Here is a 20,366-nt window from a genome sequence, read left to right as displayed (position 1 = left end):
TTACCATGCCGTTGATATCGAAAATCTATCGTAAGTATTGTTATGATTCCAATGCCAAGTTTGAATAGCAAAAATGTTTGATCTGTTTTTGTATTATATAATATAAGCACTCACATTTCAATGGTGTCAGTGTAAAATGTTTTCAATCATTCCAGTATAAGACAACTTCTATGCTCGGCGATGGAAATAATAGCTCACCCGTCTTAAATAAACAAACATCCATTGTATAATATTGATTTTACACTGGGTCCGTAGGGGCTTGTTTACCAGATTGTTCTTATATTAAGAATGGTTTTTAAAAAAAATCCTTAAATTCATCTTTTCTAAATTCTGATCAAAGATAAATATTTACACCTAATATACACTCAAACACATATGTTTAATTCAATTAATAATGTCCAACAGTGGCGGTGACTTTGTGGTGGGTGTGCCTTCACGTGTACGTTATATCTTGTCCTTGTTACAATGGAGGTACCTGCAAGAACTACATATGTACCTGTTCGATCGGATTCTATGGGACACGTTGTCAAAAAAGTGAGTGAATCTCTGAAAATATTTTTTAAAACCCCACCCATTTTTGTATCTTTTGGGCATCTATAAATGTTAGGACATTAAATTAAGTATATGTAAAAAATATTATAAAGACAATGTCATTATAATATAAACAATAAGTAAAGAATATTTATAAAAAATATATAAAATGTTTATAAAACTATTGGTTACTTCATGTATAAATCATTGGATTATCAGTCGTTTAAGTAAATTTTATTCATTGTGTAATAACTATTAATGAAAATCGCAAAAATGCAGAAGTGTACGTGTGGTTTTGTATTTTTTAATTTTTACAGATTCAATTGTGTCACTTTTTACTACGGTCTCCACCAAATCTTTCACGCTCTCCGAAGCAGAGAGTTATATGGAGAAAGCCCATGAGATGATATTTGATCACATTAACAAAAACTTTGAACTGGAAAAGTCGATAGTAAGAGTGTATAGAAAGCAATTTATATGAACGTTTTTATATAGATAATAGTAAATAGTTTTAAATCATTTTCACGAGGAATTGAAAACCAACAAGTTATTTTTTCGTTTGTTAAAAAAGGGACATGATCGTGATTTTGGTCAATTTTTATTATTCTATATATATTGTTTACAATAATTAGGTAATGCATTTCTATTGATCAACCAAAATTTGAGTGTCTGTCGTAGAGTTATAAGCAAGCTAAAAAGCTCACAATTATTTGTTATGTAAACAAGTCTCTTGCCATGTTTTTGTTTACATTGGTTTGATATACCGGTAAATGTTATATTATCAAGCTGATTTTTTATCTGCTAATTTGTTCTTAATAAAAAAAAAGGAATATTCTTTTTATTTCAAATTTTAATGACTTGAGTTTGTTTACATAGTGAAGAATTGTGTGTTCTGTATCTTTTTTTTTTTTTTTTTTTTTTTTTTTTTAATACCATTTATTGATTCCTTATAAACAAGTACATAATAACATATCAGAAAATAGCATATGGTGAAAACAGAGTTACAATATATATCAGGTTTTTATAAACTAAAAATGTACACTGTATATGTATATGAGATAATCAGAAAAAAAGGGAAAAAAAATCAATATATGTTGAAAAAACGTATACGATATATATCAAGTTTTTATGGGAAAAAAATGTTACATGTACACCGTACGTACATTTAAACATGTATGTGTTAATAAAAAAAAAGTGAGAGAAAATAAATCCTTGCATTGATAATTTACATGTGATTTTTTTATATTTTGGCCCACACATAACAAAGGGTTTCCCTACCATCAGTCAAAGTCTGTGTCCATGTTAGAAACCCTTGTATACAACAGAGGGACTGTCTCCCTCGGAGGGTGGGCGTATATAAATATATATATACATACATAATAGATATAAGCATAAGTACATATTCATAGCATAAATGAATATTCATAGTAAAAATGCAAAATTTTGAAAAAGTTTCTTTTCTTTCATTTGATGTAAAAAAGATAGAACAGAACAATAAGATAAAGTATTCTCTTTAATATACATTCTTAACGATTGGCTTGTTTCTTCTAAGTTTTCGACTCTACAGAACATTTTATATTTGTAAATTCTGAATGCAATAAATGAGAGGAAGATATTATAAAGCTTTGTTGTTTCGTTATCATCAACAAAAAAGCCAACAATGACATTTTTCCAAACAATATTAAAATTTAAGCATTGGCTTGCCATATGCCAAACATGTTTTACATTTACACAATCAAAAATTAGATGCTGTGCATTTTCTATCTCGGTTCTACATATTTTGCATTTGTTATTTACCCCTTTATTCCACTTACTGATTAACAGATTATTACTTAGTAAATTGTTTAGAAGTTTATAATTAAATTCCGCAATACTTTTATCTTTGACATTTTTAATTTTGTTGAAATATATTGATTTCCAAATTTCCTTATCTTGGATCTGGAAATCCCTACCAAGCTTTCCTTGTGAAATTGGACTTTGAAATTTGAGCTTTACAAGCTTCGAATAAAAACATTTAGTTTTGTATTCTTCGTCATTCTGTTGCATTTTGATATAGGGGATTTTAGAAAAATCATACATGAATTCAAATTTCTTAAACACTTTTTGTATTATTTTATACTCGCAGATCCAATTGCTTTTTTTGTTTAACCTATCAAGTATATCTCTTGTACTTTTTAATTTACCATTTTCTTCAAAGATATCTTTAACATACAGTATTCCGCTTTTAATCCATTCATCAAAACATATCGTTTTACCTTTAAAAGTAAATGAAGTATTCGACCAAATTGGTTGTAATAAAAACGATTCGGTATTTATTGATCTGTCATTATTTTGCTTAAAATCTTTACATAGATTAAAACAGGTAAAAACTTGCTTATAAAATTCTGAAAAGTTTTTTAGTATACCATAATTTTCAGTCGATATTTCTGTTGTGCTCATTAAATAGTTTATATTGATATTCAGCGCTTTACAGAGACTATCTATATATTTTTTTACAACATGATTAGTTGTAATTAGGCGGGCAATCCACGTTGCCTTTATAGCCTTTAATTTAGAGTCTATGTCGGTAATGCCTATACCGCCATCCATAATATCACCTATCATCGTATTTCGTTTGATTCTGTCTGTTTTATTCCATATGAAATTGTATATTACTCTATTTATATCATTCACATAATTTCTTCCGGGAAGTTCTAAAATACTAGAAACATATATAAGTTTAGGTAAGGCAAGAGAATTAACTACAGTAACTTTACCGAATAATGTTAATTTTCTCTTTTTCCATGATTCAAACAAAATTTCAATATCGTGGTAAATCTTCATCCAGTTTTTATTATAACACTCGATTTTGTCGTGTCCTACAAAAATACCTAAGCATTTTACAGCTTGTTTAGCTACTTTAATACCTTCTAGATTTTCGAACTTGTCTTTTAAATTTCCTAACAATTTGCATTCAGTTTTTGATAGGTTTATCTTTGATCCAGCTAATTTGCAAAATTTATCTATGGTGTCAATAGCATGTTTCATGGATTCTATATCTCCTAAAGTAACCGTCATATCGTCCGCGTGCTGTACATTTTTTATTTCATCTTGTAAATTTTTCGAGGTAAATCCATGTATTAAATTATTTTCTTTAATTTTACTTGATAAAAAGTGTGTTCTGTATCAAATGATAACACGACGACTAACAATCAAACTTAGATTGACTATTAGAAATGCCTTACAGACGCAATTAACATTTAAACCAATTTATATGTCCAATGCATATTTCTTTTTCGATATCCTCAACATCGTTATGTAAACAATATTGATATGATTTCGATTTTACATGATCAACATTGCCGATATTTCTTTGCCGTTAACATCGTTGACGTTGTTGAACCGATATTGAGTTTGCATCGTCGACATTGCCGATATTTCTTATCGTTAACATCGTCGACAACGCATCGTCGACGACGTCGGTACAATATCAAATTTACATTGTCTATATAGCAGATATTAACGTTTACATCGTCGACATCGCAATGTCGACGATGTTAAACAATATCGAGATTACATTGTCCACATTGACGACATTTTTTCGACGTTGACATCGTCGGCAGCGTCAACATCGCAATGTGTTTTACATTGAAACGACATTGTCTACATCGCAAATATTTCTTTTACGTTGTCCCTTGCAAAGCAATTTCGATGATGTAAACAGGAAAGAAGGCACACGATGTAGACACAATGTCTACTCGATGTTGGTCAACATTGCGATGTCGACGATGTAAACAGGATATAAGAGGTACGATGTAGACACGATGTTGACTCGATGTCGATCAACATTGCAATGTCGACGATGTGAACAGGAAAGAAGCACACAATGTAGACACTATATCTACTAGATGTCGACCAATATTGCGATGTCGACGATGTAAACAGGATATAAGAGGTACGAACATCGTGCACTGGACATACCTCGTAAAAATTGATTTTGAACAACATTGTATTTCTGCCCCTTTAACAAAATTGATATTCATAGATTTGAGCGATACAAATGAAAAGCTTTGTACTGAATCATAAACGTTGACGATTAAAAAGGTTCTGTTTTATATAGTTTTACTTGGCCTGTATTGGAACTTCGGTTGTGACTGAAATGGATGAAATATCTACAAATATTCATGACGAGGATCTTTTACCACTATCAAAAGGTGCATTTTATTAACTGGTCATGAAAAATTGTATTTTATGAGACCATTGATTTTCTTTACGATGATTTGATTAATGATAAACTAGCAATAATCATTATATTGGTTGTGCTCCTTGATATTTGAGTTACTGTAAATGTCGTTATTTACGCTTGGAGGAAATTTACGCGGAAAGCTTAAAACTGCCTTAAATACCCCCGCACGTGTGGTGAAAAAGCTCAAAACGTATGAGTGATAAATCACGTATCTGCGTTTTTCATACCAAAGCGTATTGTTTGACCATAGAAAACGGGTACTTAACCACCAGCGTAAATAATCATGTTTACAGTACTTGCTACTTTAAAAAAAGAGAGCAAACATTCAGTTGATTTCTAAAAAATAAGCTTAAGGAAGGAGTCTTTTCGTTATCAGACATACTTTTTATATTAAGAAATTCATGAAATTTTGACACAGTCAAACATATTATATAACAAGTAATTCTGTAAGTTTAATTTAATTCGACCGTCTTGATTCGTATTATGATCAGGTCAAGGTCACTTCCTTTCTTTCTCAACTTACTGGATGATGAAAAGATATAATTATTTGCAGTTATGTAGACATGTTTTAAATATGGAGTTTTTATTCGTCAATGAAATGATAGAATAGCAGAATGTCTATCAGCTTATACTACTTCATTAAAATAAATATTTAAACTAAAAGAGATATTGTTTTCCCGCATTTTCTCTAATTTTCATAACTTTTGAAGATATTTTGATTATTTTTTATGCTTCCAATATTGAAAAAAATTCTGATTTTTACATATTATGAAGATGATATGAAGATATAAAAGTAATGATAATATATTGACCATTTAATAAGAAAGAAAAACTGATGTTAGGTTTATTATTTTACACAAATCTATGTTTTAAATGAGCGCTTATGAAAGCTAATCAAATGTAATTTGATAGGCAAATCATATTTTAAAAACATTTTTGAAACCCAAGTATTTTATTATTAGTTCACATAAGTTAAAAAATCCCAACATTATTTTTATTGTTTTTAAGATGCTAAATAGACTCATGAACCTACAGCAATTCTGAAGTGCAAACAATTGATATTTTTCTACGCCAATGTTCCGACAAAAATATAGTCCTTGTTATATTCTAAACTTTGATTACTAGTTCTATGCCAAGTTATGTGATTGTAAAAAAGAAACAAAAATACGATATTTTAATTTCTTTTCATCTTGATTTAATTAACATTTAATCAAATTTACTTTCTACAAGTCGAAAACCAGAAAAGACCCCTTCCTTAACACATGACACTCAGTCAAATAATTTCATCGAACTATGTACTTTTTTTGTAACATAAATCTGATATTTAATGAATTTATTTTATATCAAATATTGTTTTGATCTGCATACAAAGTTGTCATAAAAGACTTTTCTCACACCGTGTGTACATGTACTTTTATTTTAATAATCCATTGTGTGATTTCTTTTCTTATCTAGAGATGGCTAAAAGCATTAGTTACGTAATATCCGTGTTGGACATCGTTGGATGCCAATCATACGTAGCTATTTATCGATGCACAAAAAAGAGAGAAGAGGTATCATATGATACTTTGATGTTGTCTTTTTTTTTAAAACCCACACTAATTACGTTTTTCAACAATATATAAATATTGCAAAAGTATAACAGTATGAATAGTATAGCAAATGTCAAACAATATTAATTCCATACATTAACAATTACTCTGTTATATGTCAACCTCTTGATAAGAGAAAAACTCATTAAAGAGTTTTGAAGAATAAAGCATTTGAGAAGGAAATGTGTGTAAAATACATATGTTAATAATGCAAATTAATGCATTTAGTGTACATATCTCATCGAGAGAAGCGAGGCAAATCTAGTGAAAATAACTAACTTGTACCTTGAGTCAAATCGCGGAGAAGGAAACCTGATAACGTTTGATGAACGTACGGATGATCCGGTTCTGTCCTTTACCGTGATTAAAACAACCGGGCGTGACGCACCAATGTTCTATGAGAGTCGATACGGTTCACTTACATTACCGTTCTGGGAAACCTTCCAGGATAGTGTTGGGAGCAAAATGATTGCCATCAATGTAATATTTGTTAGCTATAATTTCGATGAAAATATCGTTTATTCGTTAATTTATATACAAAATAATATCGCTTATTATATGACAATTCTTCCATGATAGTGTTAAAATAAAAATTATATTGCTACTTACTTTAATGTTTGTGTATAACTCAGGTTTTGTCCTACAAAAACAACCCATATAAGTACTTCAGTTCTGAAGAAATACGTTCCTCTGTTGTGAAAACTGTAATAACTGACATAAAAGGAGATGAATTAAAATTATATGACCTGGAGGACGACTTAACTGCAACTATGGACCTTAGTCAGGTAACACATAACGCACAATAGCTTTTACTTCAAATATAAGAGGATTGACTCATCATGCTTTAATTTAATTTCTTTCTATTTTTCATCATTTCAACAAAATACAGCTATTATCTTCAAGTACAAGTACTTGGACAGATATGAAGCAGAACGAGATGGAATGGAATTTTGCTGCATACACCAACTTGTCAGTCGAGGCAATGGTTGTTGATATCAACCTTAAATCCATGTATGATTGTACGTTGTACGGTTTATATGGCTGGAGAAAATATCCCACAACTCTAAATTATGACATTAAGGTGGTCACAAGGGGGAATGCCAAGATCGTCACCCAGGCCCCCTGGAATTTACCCATCAGCTACAAAGATAACAGACTGCAACTCACCATCTACAACGAAAGGTTCATATCTGGAGGATATCTGTTACCGTTATTAATGGCGTTATCCTGCCAGGGTATTTAAATTACTTTGTAACACATAAATTAACTTTTTAAATGTTTATTTTGGTTGAATGCGCACTTGGTTTTGAATAGAATATTTATATGTGACTAAAATTATATCTTCCGATTTTATAATAAAGATACAATTTTTTCAGATGACGATTTTTCACGTAAATCACGTAAGTTGTTAATTTTTTATGAGCATCTAAAGTTTGTTTAACATTAATTGTTTCTGTATATGAAGGACCATTTAGTTTAAAAACCTTTTAATCAAATTTAGCGTGAACATCTTTTTTTTGCTTAAGATATTTCACAATGTAAAAATTTTAATTTTATAATTGAACTACATGATACATCGAGATAAATCTGGAAACTAACATTATTTAATGAGTTTAATTTTAACGTCAAAAGCAAAGCTTTAAAACTTCAAATAATACCAAACAAGTAAGAATCAAGGTCACTGCATCAAATCATTATAACAAAAGAACAAGGTTTTTGCAAAGTATTTGTACGCAAAAAATCTTGTTTTCTTTTCTAAATACGTTTGCTACTTCCTCCTTTTTTAATCATACTCTAAAAATAAATACCAAAATGATAAGATTTTTCTTTATAACGCTAAAGTCTTACTATAGACTAGGCCATTCACCTGAAGCTAATATTTCAGACATTAGAATATGTTAGTAAAAATGCAAAATATAAGGAACCTTTTGCAAAGGTTAAATAAAAGAAGACTGTAGGCTGGTAATGTTTGGTCCCATTATGCCCAATTCGCCCTTTTTTAAATTCGCATAAATTAAAATATCACGTGTATTTATATTAAAAATATTAAGAGGCTGAAGATAACATGTTTTATATCGATGATGTTAAAACTGCATTACATTGTCCTTTTTAGAAACTCATCAATTTAGAATACTCGAGATCAAGTCATACCGTCTAAAAGATGCCAAATGGACTGTCAACAAACAAGCTAAGGTGAATGGTGCTGTGACATCTCATGTTTATTTAAATTACACAACGCCATTTTTATTACTTAAAGTCAAATTCAACTGATAATTTTCTCTTCTATACATAAACATGTTTCAATAAGTTAATAAGAGATTTCATATGCACAAAGAATTTTTTAATAACATACTATTTAATCGCTTTTTAATCATCAATACATGTATAATGTTTCGAAAACTCCAATTTATTTTTCAAGGTACACAAAGTTGAAGGAACAAACGTGACCATTAAAAGTTCTCTATTCGGGACATTTGCCGCCAACTCCCTGCTATTGCCTCCCAATTCTATAGACTTTGAGGACGTTTTTGACAACTTTGCAGTGAAAATAATGACAACACCACATGTGTTGATAGTTGTGTGCTTTATCTTATTATTCTCAATTCCAGCTTCTGTGTTACTACGTAGAGCAGATAGAGAAGACCATTATAGGGTTTGTTCATAATAGAATGTAAACTTTATCTAAACTATTATTATTGATTTTTCGTAAAACCACAGAATTCTTTCAAATTATTTTTTTTTAAAGTGTTTAATAAGTATACACTTTTGTTGATCTGTCAGGATAGTTGCAAAAAGTCTGATTCGAATAAGAAGTTTGCATGAGATGTTTTGTAAAAAGTATCATCAAAATTATATTAGAGTGTCGGACGATATATATGTATTGTAATGGCTTCTTTATTTTCTTTAGTGGCAATATCTTCCTCTTGTGGACAACAAGGAAAAGGACGGTTACGAATATTTCGTATCAGTCAACACGGCAGTGCGATCCTCACGTACTCTAACATCAAATTGTTTTTTTAAACTGAAAGGTGAAGAAAAGGATACCGGGAACAGGGTACTAAATGATGGCTGTCGAAAGGTAAGTATCGATGCAATGTTTTTTTTTTTATTATTCTTATTATTTTTCAAGCATTGTAAAAGTGGTTATTTATGCTGGTAGTAAAGAACTAGTTTCCTGGAATCATACTATACGCGTTGGTACTAAATACGCTGATGCCTGATTTCCATACGTAAATTTTGTTTTAATCACCATACGTGCTGGAGTATTTTTAGGGGGTTTTAAGTTAACCACGTAACTAGTCTAAATTTCTCCAAGGCGTAAATAACCACTTTTACAGCATTTATGCTCTTTGAATACCAATATCTGTTTTCAGGTGAAATTTTATGGATGAGGAAAAAACAAAACTACTCACTCTTTCTTCTACGAAGGTATCATTTCTTTTTTTTTTTTAGAACTTCACGCGCGGGACTTGCTGTAATTTTCTTTTGAAGACAAATTATTTAGGACCACTTCAAAATATCACTGTTTGGCATGACAACCTTGGAAGATCGCCTGATTGGTTATTGTCTAAAATAGTAATTGTGGATGCACTGGAGCAGGAAAAGTATGTTATGGTTTTAAATTAACAGCCGTTTGTTACTTGTGTAATTTGTGACCATAGATACATAAATGATCTGTTTCGTTTTGAAATTGCCCTTAAGCAGTTGAATGAAGGAAATGTATCAACGCTTACCGTTTTACCTAAGATAAAGAACAGTATTGCTTTATGTTTTTTGTCCTGTTATTTTTATAGGTACATATTTGTATGTGAAGAATGGTTGTCACTTACTCGCGAAAATTGTAAAACGTGGGTTGAATTATCACCGCTAACCTCAGAAGCTGTTCCTATAAATCTAATGTTAAGTGAAAATAGCCGTCGAGGTCTCTTCGACGATCACCTATGGTTTTCACTCTCATTAAGACCAAATGCAAGCAAATTTACACGTGTTCAGAGACTGTGGTGTATCGTTGCTCTATTGTTTTTATCCATGGTGGCATCAGCAATGTGGTTCGACGGCAACCCGTCTATCTCAACAGAGGACACCAACCAGATGCGGATGGTGCAAATTGGTCCCTTTACACTAAGCTATCGAATGCTTTACGTGGGACTGATGTCTTCATTGCTGATGTTTGTACCGTCATTTGCAATTGTTTTCATTTTCAACAACAGATCTCTACGTAAATCAAACAAGCTTAAAACAATCTATCAACAACACAAGGTTTACGACCGAAAATGGTTACTGCCCTGGTGGATGGTTTTTGTGGCGTATTGTTCAATCTGTCTGTCCATTATGTGCGGTGGATTTTTCACGTTTCTTTATTCGTTGGAGTTTGGTTCTGGAACAACAAATGATTGGTTTCTAGCATTCATAATGGGAACCCTACAAGACATCATATTGCTACAACCGTGTAAAGTGAGTTTCTTTTAAAAAAATGTTTGATTTTTCCCAACGAAAATGACCTAACTATTGAAAGTGTAAGTTTTGCTCCCATAACGCCTGAAGCTTTAAAATGATAAATGATTTTATATCAATCGTGGAACTTTATGTTCAAGCAATACTTATCATTTGAAACATATCTTTGAAAAACGAATATGAAATGTTTATATCCATATAACGTACATATTGTAAGATAATGTTTGCTTTTGTTTTAGGTTTTTGTGACAGCTATAGGACTGAGTTGTCTATACTCTTCATCATTGAATCGTATCGGTGCTACAGACGGCGCTGTGTTTTATGAATACGGTTTGTACATGGTTGTCAAAAAAATTAGTCTTGTTTTCCCTTGGACTGAAATGTCACACTTTCCTTGTTTTAAACATAGCACATGATTGCCTCTTATATTTCTATGTAAGTTCGGTGAGAACATTAATATTAGGCAATATGACCGGCATTGGACGACGCTCCGCCTTCCCATTTCAACATTTCTTATTATTCAATACAGAAACCGCATGTCGTGTTTTGACTCGGTTTCTCCTCGCCCTTTATGAGATTGATCAACACAATATATTTTGTAGTCAGTCAGTAACAAACCTAATAAGTAATATTATTATCTTATTTTTTTTTATTTAACATTAAAAATATTTATCTATTTTTAGTAATGAAATTAACATTCTCCAATGTGTAAACATAACTTTTTTTTAAGAACTTGCGAAAAGGAAAATCATTACAAAAATCAAAATATATCCCTGTCCAAAAAGAGCAGAACGGAGAGAGATTTGGGAAAGAAAGCGACGTTTTGTACTAGATAGTCAACTCGTGTTATTTCTTCAGTCATGGATGTTTATTGCAAGCTACATGGCTTTGCTTGCAATTATATCTAGCCACAATAATATCACCGATTCCTTTTGGCAAAATCAACAAATGAAAACAGCTATTAATTCTTCGTTTAAGGTAAAATTATAATTTCTTCTTCCTAGATATGAAGCAAAAGAAAGAGTGTTTCAATTCATTTTTTTCATTGATGATTAAACATTACTAAAATTGTAATCTGGTATTTATCTGTTACTTTATACGTCATGAACTATTTTACAGGCTAATACGACGGAAGATATATTCTATTGGTTAGATAAATTCTTTGTACCTGCCATGTGGCCAAAGTACTTATTAAATGGCAGTGTGAAAAAAAACTACGATCAACGATTTATGACGGACGAATATAGTTACAGAGTATTACTTACACAGATGAGACAAGTTCGAAGAATGGGTATGAAAAGATAATATAACGTTAAATGCAGGGAAAAAACAATAAAAACTCCATTCACGTGATATCCTAGAAATAAATATCTTATGGAAATCAGGGTATTGTTGAATAAATCTGATATATCTACAGCTCTTATGAAAGTGATTGCCAAAAGGCCTCATACTTATATGTTCAAAACCGAAACGTCAACATTCAAATGACTGTAAAAATGATAGAATACCTAATAGGAATTGTTTTTACCTATGTTTAATTTTAAGACAAATGCAGTCAGAATATACCTGGATTGATGGGTCCAGTAGAATCACTGTGTTCATCTGAACTCTACAGTCTTGAGGAAACGACGGCTAATTTTTGCAAAGGTCTGAACCAAGGTTATTTAAAAGATAACTTTTGCGCATCTTTAATTCACAAAACAACTTGATTAATTTTCTCCCTAAATTCTCGAAATATCTTACCATTCTTACGTAGCCACGGATAAAAATGAATCAAGATTTAAATACCATTCAACAAATTGTCTGCGTATAAACTTCATGTATTAGTTGGGAATGTTAATTTTATAAAGCGACAACGCGAGTTTACAATTATTTTCATCTCTGCATGAATCAAAATTTATTTATTTTTTAACTCTTTCACTTTATTAAGGTTCTTTGTATTATCTAATCTTTTTTATACACATATATGTTCCTCCAAGGATGGAGTCCCGATGATGGTACATGCTTCGATCCTAGTGAAGTAATTGATAATGGATACAGATTTAAGTCTTCTTCCAAACTCAACACTCTGCCATATTTTGGTGTCTTTTCTTTATATGGAGGAGGGGGCTACGTATTGGACATAGGACCGAAACAATCGTTAGTTACGTACTATCTGACACAACTTAAGGCAATAAATTGGATGGATGTGTACACAAGGGCACTGTTTATCGATTCCTACGTCTTCAACGCTAATACAAGGCTTCTGACTCGCCTAAAAGTGGTGTTCGAAATATCGGAGTACGGTTCCATAGTAATGACAACCAACCCGTACTCATTCAATATCCTTCCATATGTTTCGACTTGGGATTACATTGTGTTAGCATGTCAACTACTTTTTATTGTTGCCTTAATCCTAAGAATATTTGAATTCATCAAAAACATCATGAAATTTCGCCTTGGCGCGTTAAAAAAGTTTGTCACCTGGTTGAGGTGTACAGAAATCTGTTTATCTATATCTTCGATTGTGTGCTTTATTTTGCGGATTGATCGAAGTCTTCAGGGTTTGGCGGATACTTCAAACTATTTAGGTATATAAACTTCCTCTGCAAAATGTCAAAACATAACATAAAAAAATGATATGATTTGCCACATACTAGAGCGACATTCTGTCAGTAGTTATGACATGTCATGTGTTTACCGACATACAAGAGTTGTTCGATTGTTAATGTGTATTGGACAATATCTCAAATGCATTCGACTCAAATATTTAAATAAATAGTACATTCCTTCATAATATCCACAGCAATATAAAGTACATACTTTTAAACAACCTTAAATCCATATTTGAACTACGTCACGGTACGCTGATTTATGTAGAATTTTGAGACATTTTCAGCCGGGACTTAAAAGAAAAAAAGTCGCATGTGATTAGATCTGGATCGTGGGTGTTGCAAAACGGTAACATTGTCCGACTTCAAAAATTCTTCACCAGCTCATATGTAGGTGATTGAGCATTATCACGAACCTTACAAACTTACCCGTCGTGTCGTTAATGAGCTTTTAGTATAAACTCCAAAAAATACCGACCCCTAACACTTTTACCCTTTGATACCGGAAGTAGTTCGTATATTCCTTAACAATTCCTTAATAATATCCCGCGCAAGCGCGGGAATTTAACACCTTACACATTGATTTGATACAAGGCTTAATATGTTGAACCATATATTTTTTCTTCATGTTTTGTGCACTATGTTCGAATTTTAAAAAATTGCTTTGATAACATATTCTTTAAAACTAAAATAAATGAAACAAGCTGGACATTCAGAAGAGTGGGTAGAGTTAGAAAAAAAATAAACTAAAATGGATGATTGAACCATGTATGTGACCTTAATTCGTTTTTTTGTAAATGGCTGGAAAAAAACAATTAAATTTTTCAATTTCAAATCAGTGATTGGTAGTGTGTCGAATCTTTAAATTTTGCTCTTAAGGACACATTGTACTATAATATTTATTCATCTTCCAATCATGTATGATAATTTAAGATAAAGGATTGGTTAAAAAACAAAAACAAATGGGGGAGTGGGAATCTGCTCCGATTTCACTTACCCGTTTCATATATACATTAGTTATCACCTATTCACATAGACGCAGGATGAAGTATGTTCATTGTTTACTATTTAATGTATAAGGTTTACTACCAATCTGTCGTCGTATAAAAATGATTAAAATTAAAAATGCAAGTGTATGCATATTTATTTGCACATTATAAACAAAACTGTCAAAACAAAGCATCTGGTTACCTCGTCCTGTACTTTACGCCATGACGTTAATTAGTTAAACCGCGTTCCTGGGCATTCCGTTCTGGAGAGTTATTCCCATCAAAACTAAAATCCCACCAAATCGTTCCATTTTATTTATTCACATTTTTGTATTAACCGAAGTTGCCCGATCCAAAGTGTATGCCCGCGATGCATGATATCCTCGTCCTGCAATTTTGGCTATGACGTTAATTATTTAACCCGCGTTCATGGTTAACCCGTTCTCGAAAGTTCTACCTCATTCTTACACCAGAGGTCATGCTTCGCAAGCGTGTGTATATATATATATATATATATATATATATATATATATATATATATATATATATATATATATATATATATATATATATGTTCAATGTTTGTCAAATGTTAATGTCTTTGTGCACTATAAGAAAGTTCCCAGTAAATATATCCACTCTTTGATAATTCAATATTATTTCATTGCAACATATATTTCGATGCAAACTCACACTGCTTTAGATTTGCTAAAGCGTGTCCACACCCATATTCTCATTTTTTGCTATTTCGGGCTAGTTTATCGAAAATAAATAAAAGAAGTTTTTTTTTATTAATTTCACAAAAATTACTTATCCGGTATAGATCAATTATAGCTTACGGACATCATTCTACATGTGTAAAAGGTCTTAATTTATAAGTATAAATATGCAATAATGAACCCCCTTTGTGCTTATGGGTCTGTTGGCAAGTACAGGCCTTCTATTGTGTTAAGGTCAAGATCTAGTAAATGAAAGGTTTTTAAAATTTTAGATATAAATTCGTTCAATGATGCTTCATAATAACAGCTTCGTTTGATAGGGTGTACCGGGGCTAAAAAGATTTGGTTAACACAATGAAAATCATGTTTCTAACTGTCATTTTCAATGAAATATGAAGGAAATGAGGAACAAATTTCGAAGTTTCGTTCATCTTTTAAGAACAAAATATATCTATAATGCCTACAGTATCTCCTAAAACGGAATCAAACTAGCTCTTGACCTCCTCTTTAAAATGATTTCAAATTGAATATAGGTATCGGGACTACTTTTCCCATGATTCAACATAAGATGCCAAGAAATCGTTTAATTTTCTACATAATTCCTTTAAAGCCGTAAAGTACGGGAAAAAGATTATTCAAATCAGTTATGACGTTATATTGGTTCTAGCACCAAAAAAGACACTCTGGAATCATTTACTAGATCTTTACCTTAAATTAATCATATATTTTTTTGGTTTCTAATTATTCTTAATGGTTCATAAAAGCCTACACATATTTCATCATCAGTAACACTATTTTAAAATTGTCCTTTATTTATTTAAGGAAATCTAAAGTTATTGCTTAGCGGTTTGAACTTCTACCCCTTTTTGGTTTTTTGTCAGTAAATGTGGCATCCATCCGGTAATTTAAATATTTTCTTCTTTCAAGATACACTTTAAAATGAAATATACCCAGGCTAACTATATACCAACAGCTTTGGCAACATTGCAAATCGTGTATCTGCCATCATTATTATTGTCTTTCATTTCCCTGAATCGTTTTCTCCACCTTCGACTTTCTGATAAAATACATTAACAGACACCAAAGCTTCCCTCATTTCAGTTTATTTCTGCATTTCCAAATTAACAAGTTTTGTGCGAACTTTTTCGTAAGCTCTACCTTTTTAATAGTTTCAACCCATTTTATCCACCTTAACAATGGTGGTTAAGAACTGGCTCTATTGATATGACAATACGTTTCAAACCATGTGAAAAAGAAGTTCGTTTACATATAGTTTGAAAAGTATTGTACATGTATACATCTATTTAAGAGTATTTTTATCCACGAAATCTTTGCAAAGCATTTTAAGGCTGTGCTTCGAATTCAATACTCATTACATATTCAATAACACTTTGATCCCAATGGACCGCGACGTGGGGGCCGAATGGTCTTTATTGACGATTTTATCCTGTCAGATTTGCTTGCATATATTTCTTTTACAAAACAAAACATTAATAGGTATCAATATGAGAGAAGTATATAACGGGTTTGTCTCTCCTGCTATGGAATTTGGAAACTCTGTTTAATACATTAATATAGGTTACAAAGGAACCCAAGTTTACACTACTTTTCCCCTTGTATTTAGAAAAAAGTACTTTTAAACAAACAAAATGGCATACATGAAAATTGATGTATAATGTATTGAGCTATTTTAGAATATCATAAAACTTTTTTTTATGTAAAAAAGCACAAAAATAAAACGATTGGTCGCAGTTAATTCAATACATATGATTTTATAAAACCCAAAATTAATCTGCTAAACTTGATTAGAAACCTTTGATCAGACAAAACTGCTAGAAATTACGCATGGTAAAATAAACTTATGGCATTTCAAATAGAGTAAATTATATTCCTCATTTATTATTCACCTCATGAAAAGACTGTTACCATATCAGTAGGAGATCCTAGCTCTCAACATTCAAACTTAACATGCCAAACAATTAACTTCTTATACAAATTCACAAACATTTAAACATTGAGAATAAATTCACATTTCAATTAAGTAAACATAGATTATATTTCATGGTCCAAATAAATCCAATCTCGAGAAAAGTAGATACATGTAAAATTGTGTTTTTGCTTTTGCTTAGTGATCAGTAACAGATGACAGAATGATCTTTTGTTGTATTGCTTGAAATTGTTTTGTTTGTTTGTGCTTAACCGTCAACAGTTCTTGATTTGTTTGTCTTTTGTCTTTACAGGATCTCCCGTATCCTTTGAGAACGCCATCTTGTATGACCAAGTCTATCAGCAAACCCTGGCGGCTGTAATGTTTATCGTGTGGCTGGATATGCTAAAACCTCTCACATTCAATAGCCACCTTCATATTCTCTACTTCTCTCTCACAAAGGGAAGAAAAGAAATGTTGTCATTCATGCTGTTTTTCCTCATTGCGATATCAGCGTTTGCTTCCTATCTGCATATAACTGATGGATATGTAGTATACGACTTTCGAAGTCCTATCACATCACTTTTAACAATGCTGCAGATTTTATTAGCCATGATTTCTGTGAGGAAACATCCAGAACTATCTTCTCTTCATTCTCAAATTGTCATTTCAGTGTTTGCATTCGTTATGACTTTTGTGTTTATAAACTTTTTCATTTCTATGCTGAATTGTTACTTTTCTAATGGAAAAGAAAGCCTTACAAAGTCTGGTGACTTCTGTCAAGAATTAAATGAACATTTTTGGAAAAGAGTCAACCAACTTTTCAGTAAAATATGGAAAAGTCTGACATATCATATTGCGCAGTCCCCAGGTATGATTATATTTCTATTGTTTAAGTCTTTTAAGATAATTTTAGAATACTATGTAACGCCTGGTTAAAAAAATTATTTAGCGAGCCCACTTTACCAAATGAGGTCTAGTTATGAAGATATTTAAGTGTATGTGTCTATATTGAATGTTAATGTAATACGCTTACACTTCATTTTCAATGCCCACAGACGTAAACTATCGTAAGGTATTTAATCATTTTTTTTTCAAGTATAGGTTACTCTTTAATGTACAATACATATAATGAAAGTCTTCAAAATTTCATATCATTGATTCTTTTAATTGAATTGTCGATTCTTTTGTACCATATGATATGCACACGTTTTCACTCTTACAGAAAACTAATCGGGAGATGGATATCATTGAATGCAAACAGATCATGCTCCATCTGATAACAGAGTTACAGAGCGTCGTGAGGACGCGTCTGAATTGTCTCATCATTCAGAGTGCTGAAACAATTCAATGCAGGTTTGTATATTTTAATACCCAGCACAATTCGTTTACATAACAATGTGAATGTTTTACTTCGTTTTAGTACATTACTAGTCCCTTTATTTTCCAAGCAAACTGACAAAATAATAGCCTTACACCAGGAAATATGATTAAACTCATTTGTCTTTCATTCAAGTTATCTGACTTTTAACACGCCCATTCCCAGTTAATGTCCAGTTTTTCAACTAGGACTACTACCTATCCACAGATAAAAGCGTATTAGGTTCTATACATCCTATAGGCGTTGTTGGGGTGGGAGGGGTGGGGGGGGGGGTTAGTTTGGAATTCAGTACAGCTTATAAGTAAGAGAATGTTATCCACAGCTTAAAATATGTACGTACTCGATAAAAAATATTATATAAAAAAACTTTCTACAGAAAGCAACGGTCGGAGTTTCGATGGATTTTGTAGTAATAGCAATAGACGTGATTATATAGAAATTGTATCTATCTAATAGAAATTGGATAAAATACATTTAACATTTATTTTCTGAATATTAAGGTTTTAGGGTTAAGAGTTTGACATAAGTATCAAATCTATGGAATTTATATTCAAATTTCGTTATAAAAATAATATTTATTAGCTATATTTGGTATATTTCTATTTTATCATCCTGGTAGAAATTCCAATATTTGACCTTAATATTCTAATTCATTTGCTTAATTAGACTAAGTGATTTTTGATAAAGATACCAATAAAATTAGATGATATGAAGACATATATTTAATAAATAATCACTTAGTTAATGAGAAATTGGTTGTAAACCTGATTAAAATACAGTGAAGTCTGAAGTTACAAAATTAATGAAATTAAATTATTTAAAAGTGTTTTAATCAAAATGAATATTTTGTATTGGGCGTTTTAAATGCTTTCATTTCGTTACCTCAATAGCTATTATAGAAGATTATAGTAAAATGACATCTCCTTTGGGGTTACATCGCCATACAAAACGCTAATATGCAGACCAAACACTTAAATATCGTGTTTACAAGACATTTCGAATTATTTTCATGCCACTACTTTTGGGTTTTAAAGAAATATGTCACAGTGTATTTTTCACAACAATTTTCCCGAGGGTATAAAAAAAAGTTGCTAGATTTTGTGTTCTAACTCACTCAATGTATTAGTATATAGAATAAAATACGTGCGAATCAATTTTCTGCAAAATTTTGTGAAAGAAGCATGCAGAAAATATACTGAAATCAAGATTAGTCTTAGCAGTGTATTGTACAAATCATCAAAGGTGGTATATACTTGAATATACATTTGAAGGATTCAATTAACCTGTTGGTCTTTCTAAACAACGGATACACTTGACAAGAAGAAATCAATCTAAGTGTAAAGCTATTCCGTTTTATCTTTAATCATTATCTATTTACTGTTCCTTTCGAATGCCTACTGTGTAGTCATTCAAATATATTAATTTATATTCCTTCTATTATGTTTTTTAATTTTCAATCAATTATCTAATAATGCGGCTTGAATACATAGCTTAAAAAATTGTTTGAACAAAAGTACATTAATTTCCATTTTAACAAAGAAATAACAATTAATAGTAGCTTAAAAAGACATACATCAATATTTTTTGTAGATTTTACGACGAGCAGGACAAAGGGTTTAAATTCATAATTAGGACTCCAGCATGCGCCTCTGGACTGATTCGTGATCTTATTTGCTGCGAATGTAACATAATGTTGTATCTAGCCCGCCTACCCCGAGAACACCCGGTCACTTTCTCAAAGATGTTTGAATTGCAGCGTACAAAATCAACGTGCCCGCAGGTATTTACAATTTAAAAAAAATTAAGGTGCCCTCTGATTAGATGTATACTTGTTGAAATTTACACATTTGGGTCAGAGAATGGCCATACAAATATTATCAAACAAATTTTCCCACGAAATAAAAAGCAATGGTTTGTAAGATTTTCAAAGGCAAGTCATTTTGTAAGTCCTCGTTG

The 20,366-nt window shown here is 31.3% G+C and overlaps 1 protein-coding gene across 1 annotated transcript in view; it reads left to right on the top strand.

The window, feature by feature from the left end:
• Window positions 1-20,366, top strand: part of LOC109618097 (polycystin-1-like protein 2) — a 23,870-nt gene continuing 3,504 nt past the window's right edge. Inside the window, exons 1-23 of the mRNA XM_066080185.1 lie at window positions 1-30; window positions 406-534; window positions 849-982; window positions 4,631-4,724; window positions 6,212-6,309; window positions 6,577-6,828; window positions 6,981-7,133; window positions 7,238-7,583; window positions 7,725-7,748; window positions 8,462-8,541; window positions 8,768-9,001; window positions 9,257-9,427; window positions 9,802-9,953; window positions 10,143-10,803; window positions 11,043-11,133; window positions 11,534-11,781; window positions 11,923-12,094; window positions 12,349-12,450; window positions 12,783-13,373; window positions 17,343-17,900; window positions 18,088-18,104; window positions 18,255-18,385; window positions 20,001-20,190. Of these exons, the coding sequence (XP_065936257.1) occupies window positions 6-30; window positions 406-534; window positions 849-982; window positions 4,631-4,724; window positions 6,212-6,309; window positions 6,577-6,828; window positions 6,981-7,133; window positions 7,238-7,583; window positions 7,725-7,748; window positions 8,462-8,541; window positions 8,768-9,001; window positions 9,257-9,427; window positions 9,802-9,953; window positions 10,143-10,803; window positions 11,043-11,133; window positions 11,534-11,781; window positions 11,923-12,094; window positions 12,349-12,450; window positions 12,783-13,373; window positions 17,343-17,900; window positions 18,088-18,104; window positions 18,255-18,385; window positions 20,001-20,190 (4,653 nt within the window). The 5' untranslated portion in view covers window positions 1-5. The remainder of the gene's footprint in view (window positions 31-405; window positions 535-848; window positions 983-4,630; window positions 4,725-6,211; window positions 6,310-6,576; window positions 6,829-6,980; window positions 7,134-7,237; window positions 7,584-7,724; window positions 7,749-8,461; window positions 8,542-8,767; window positions 9,002-9,256; window positions 9,428-9,801; window positions 9,954-10,142; window positions 10,804-11,042; window positions 11,134-11,533; window positions 11,782-11,922; window positions 12,095-12,348; window positions 12,451-12,782; window positions 13,374-17,342; window positions 17,901-18,087; window positions 18,105-18,254; window positions 18,386-20,000; window positions 20,191-20,366) is intronic.

The sequence above is a fragment of the Magallana gigas genome, chromosome 3, assembly GCF_963853765.1.
Source record: "Magallana gigas chromosome 3, xbMagGiga1.1, whole genome shotgun sequence".
Taxonomy (NCBI): Eukaryota; Metazoa; Mollusca; class Bivalvia; order Ostreida; family Ostreidae; genus Magallana; species Magallana gigas.
The sequence above is the reverse complement of the archived record's forward strand: the minus strand, read 5'-3'. Positions and strand labels throughout refer to the sequence as shown.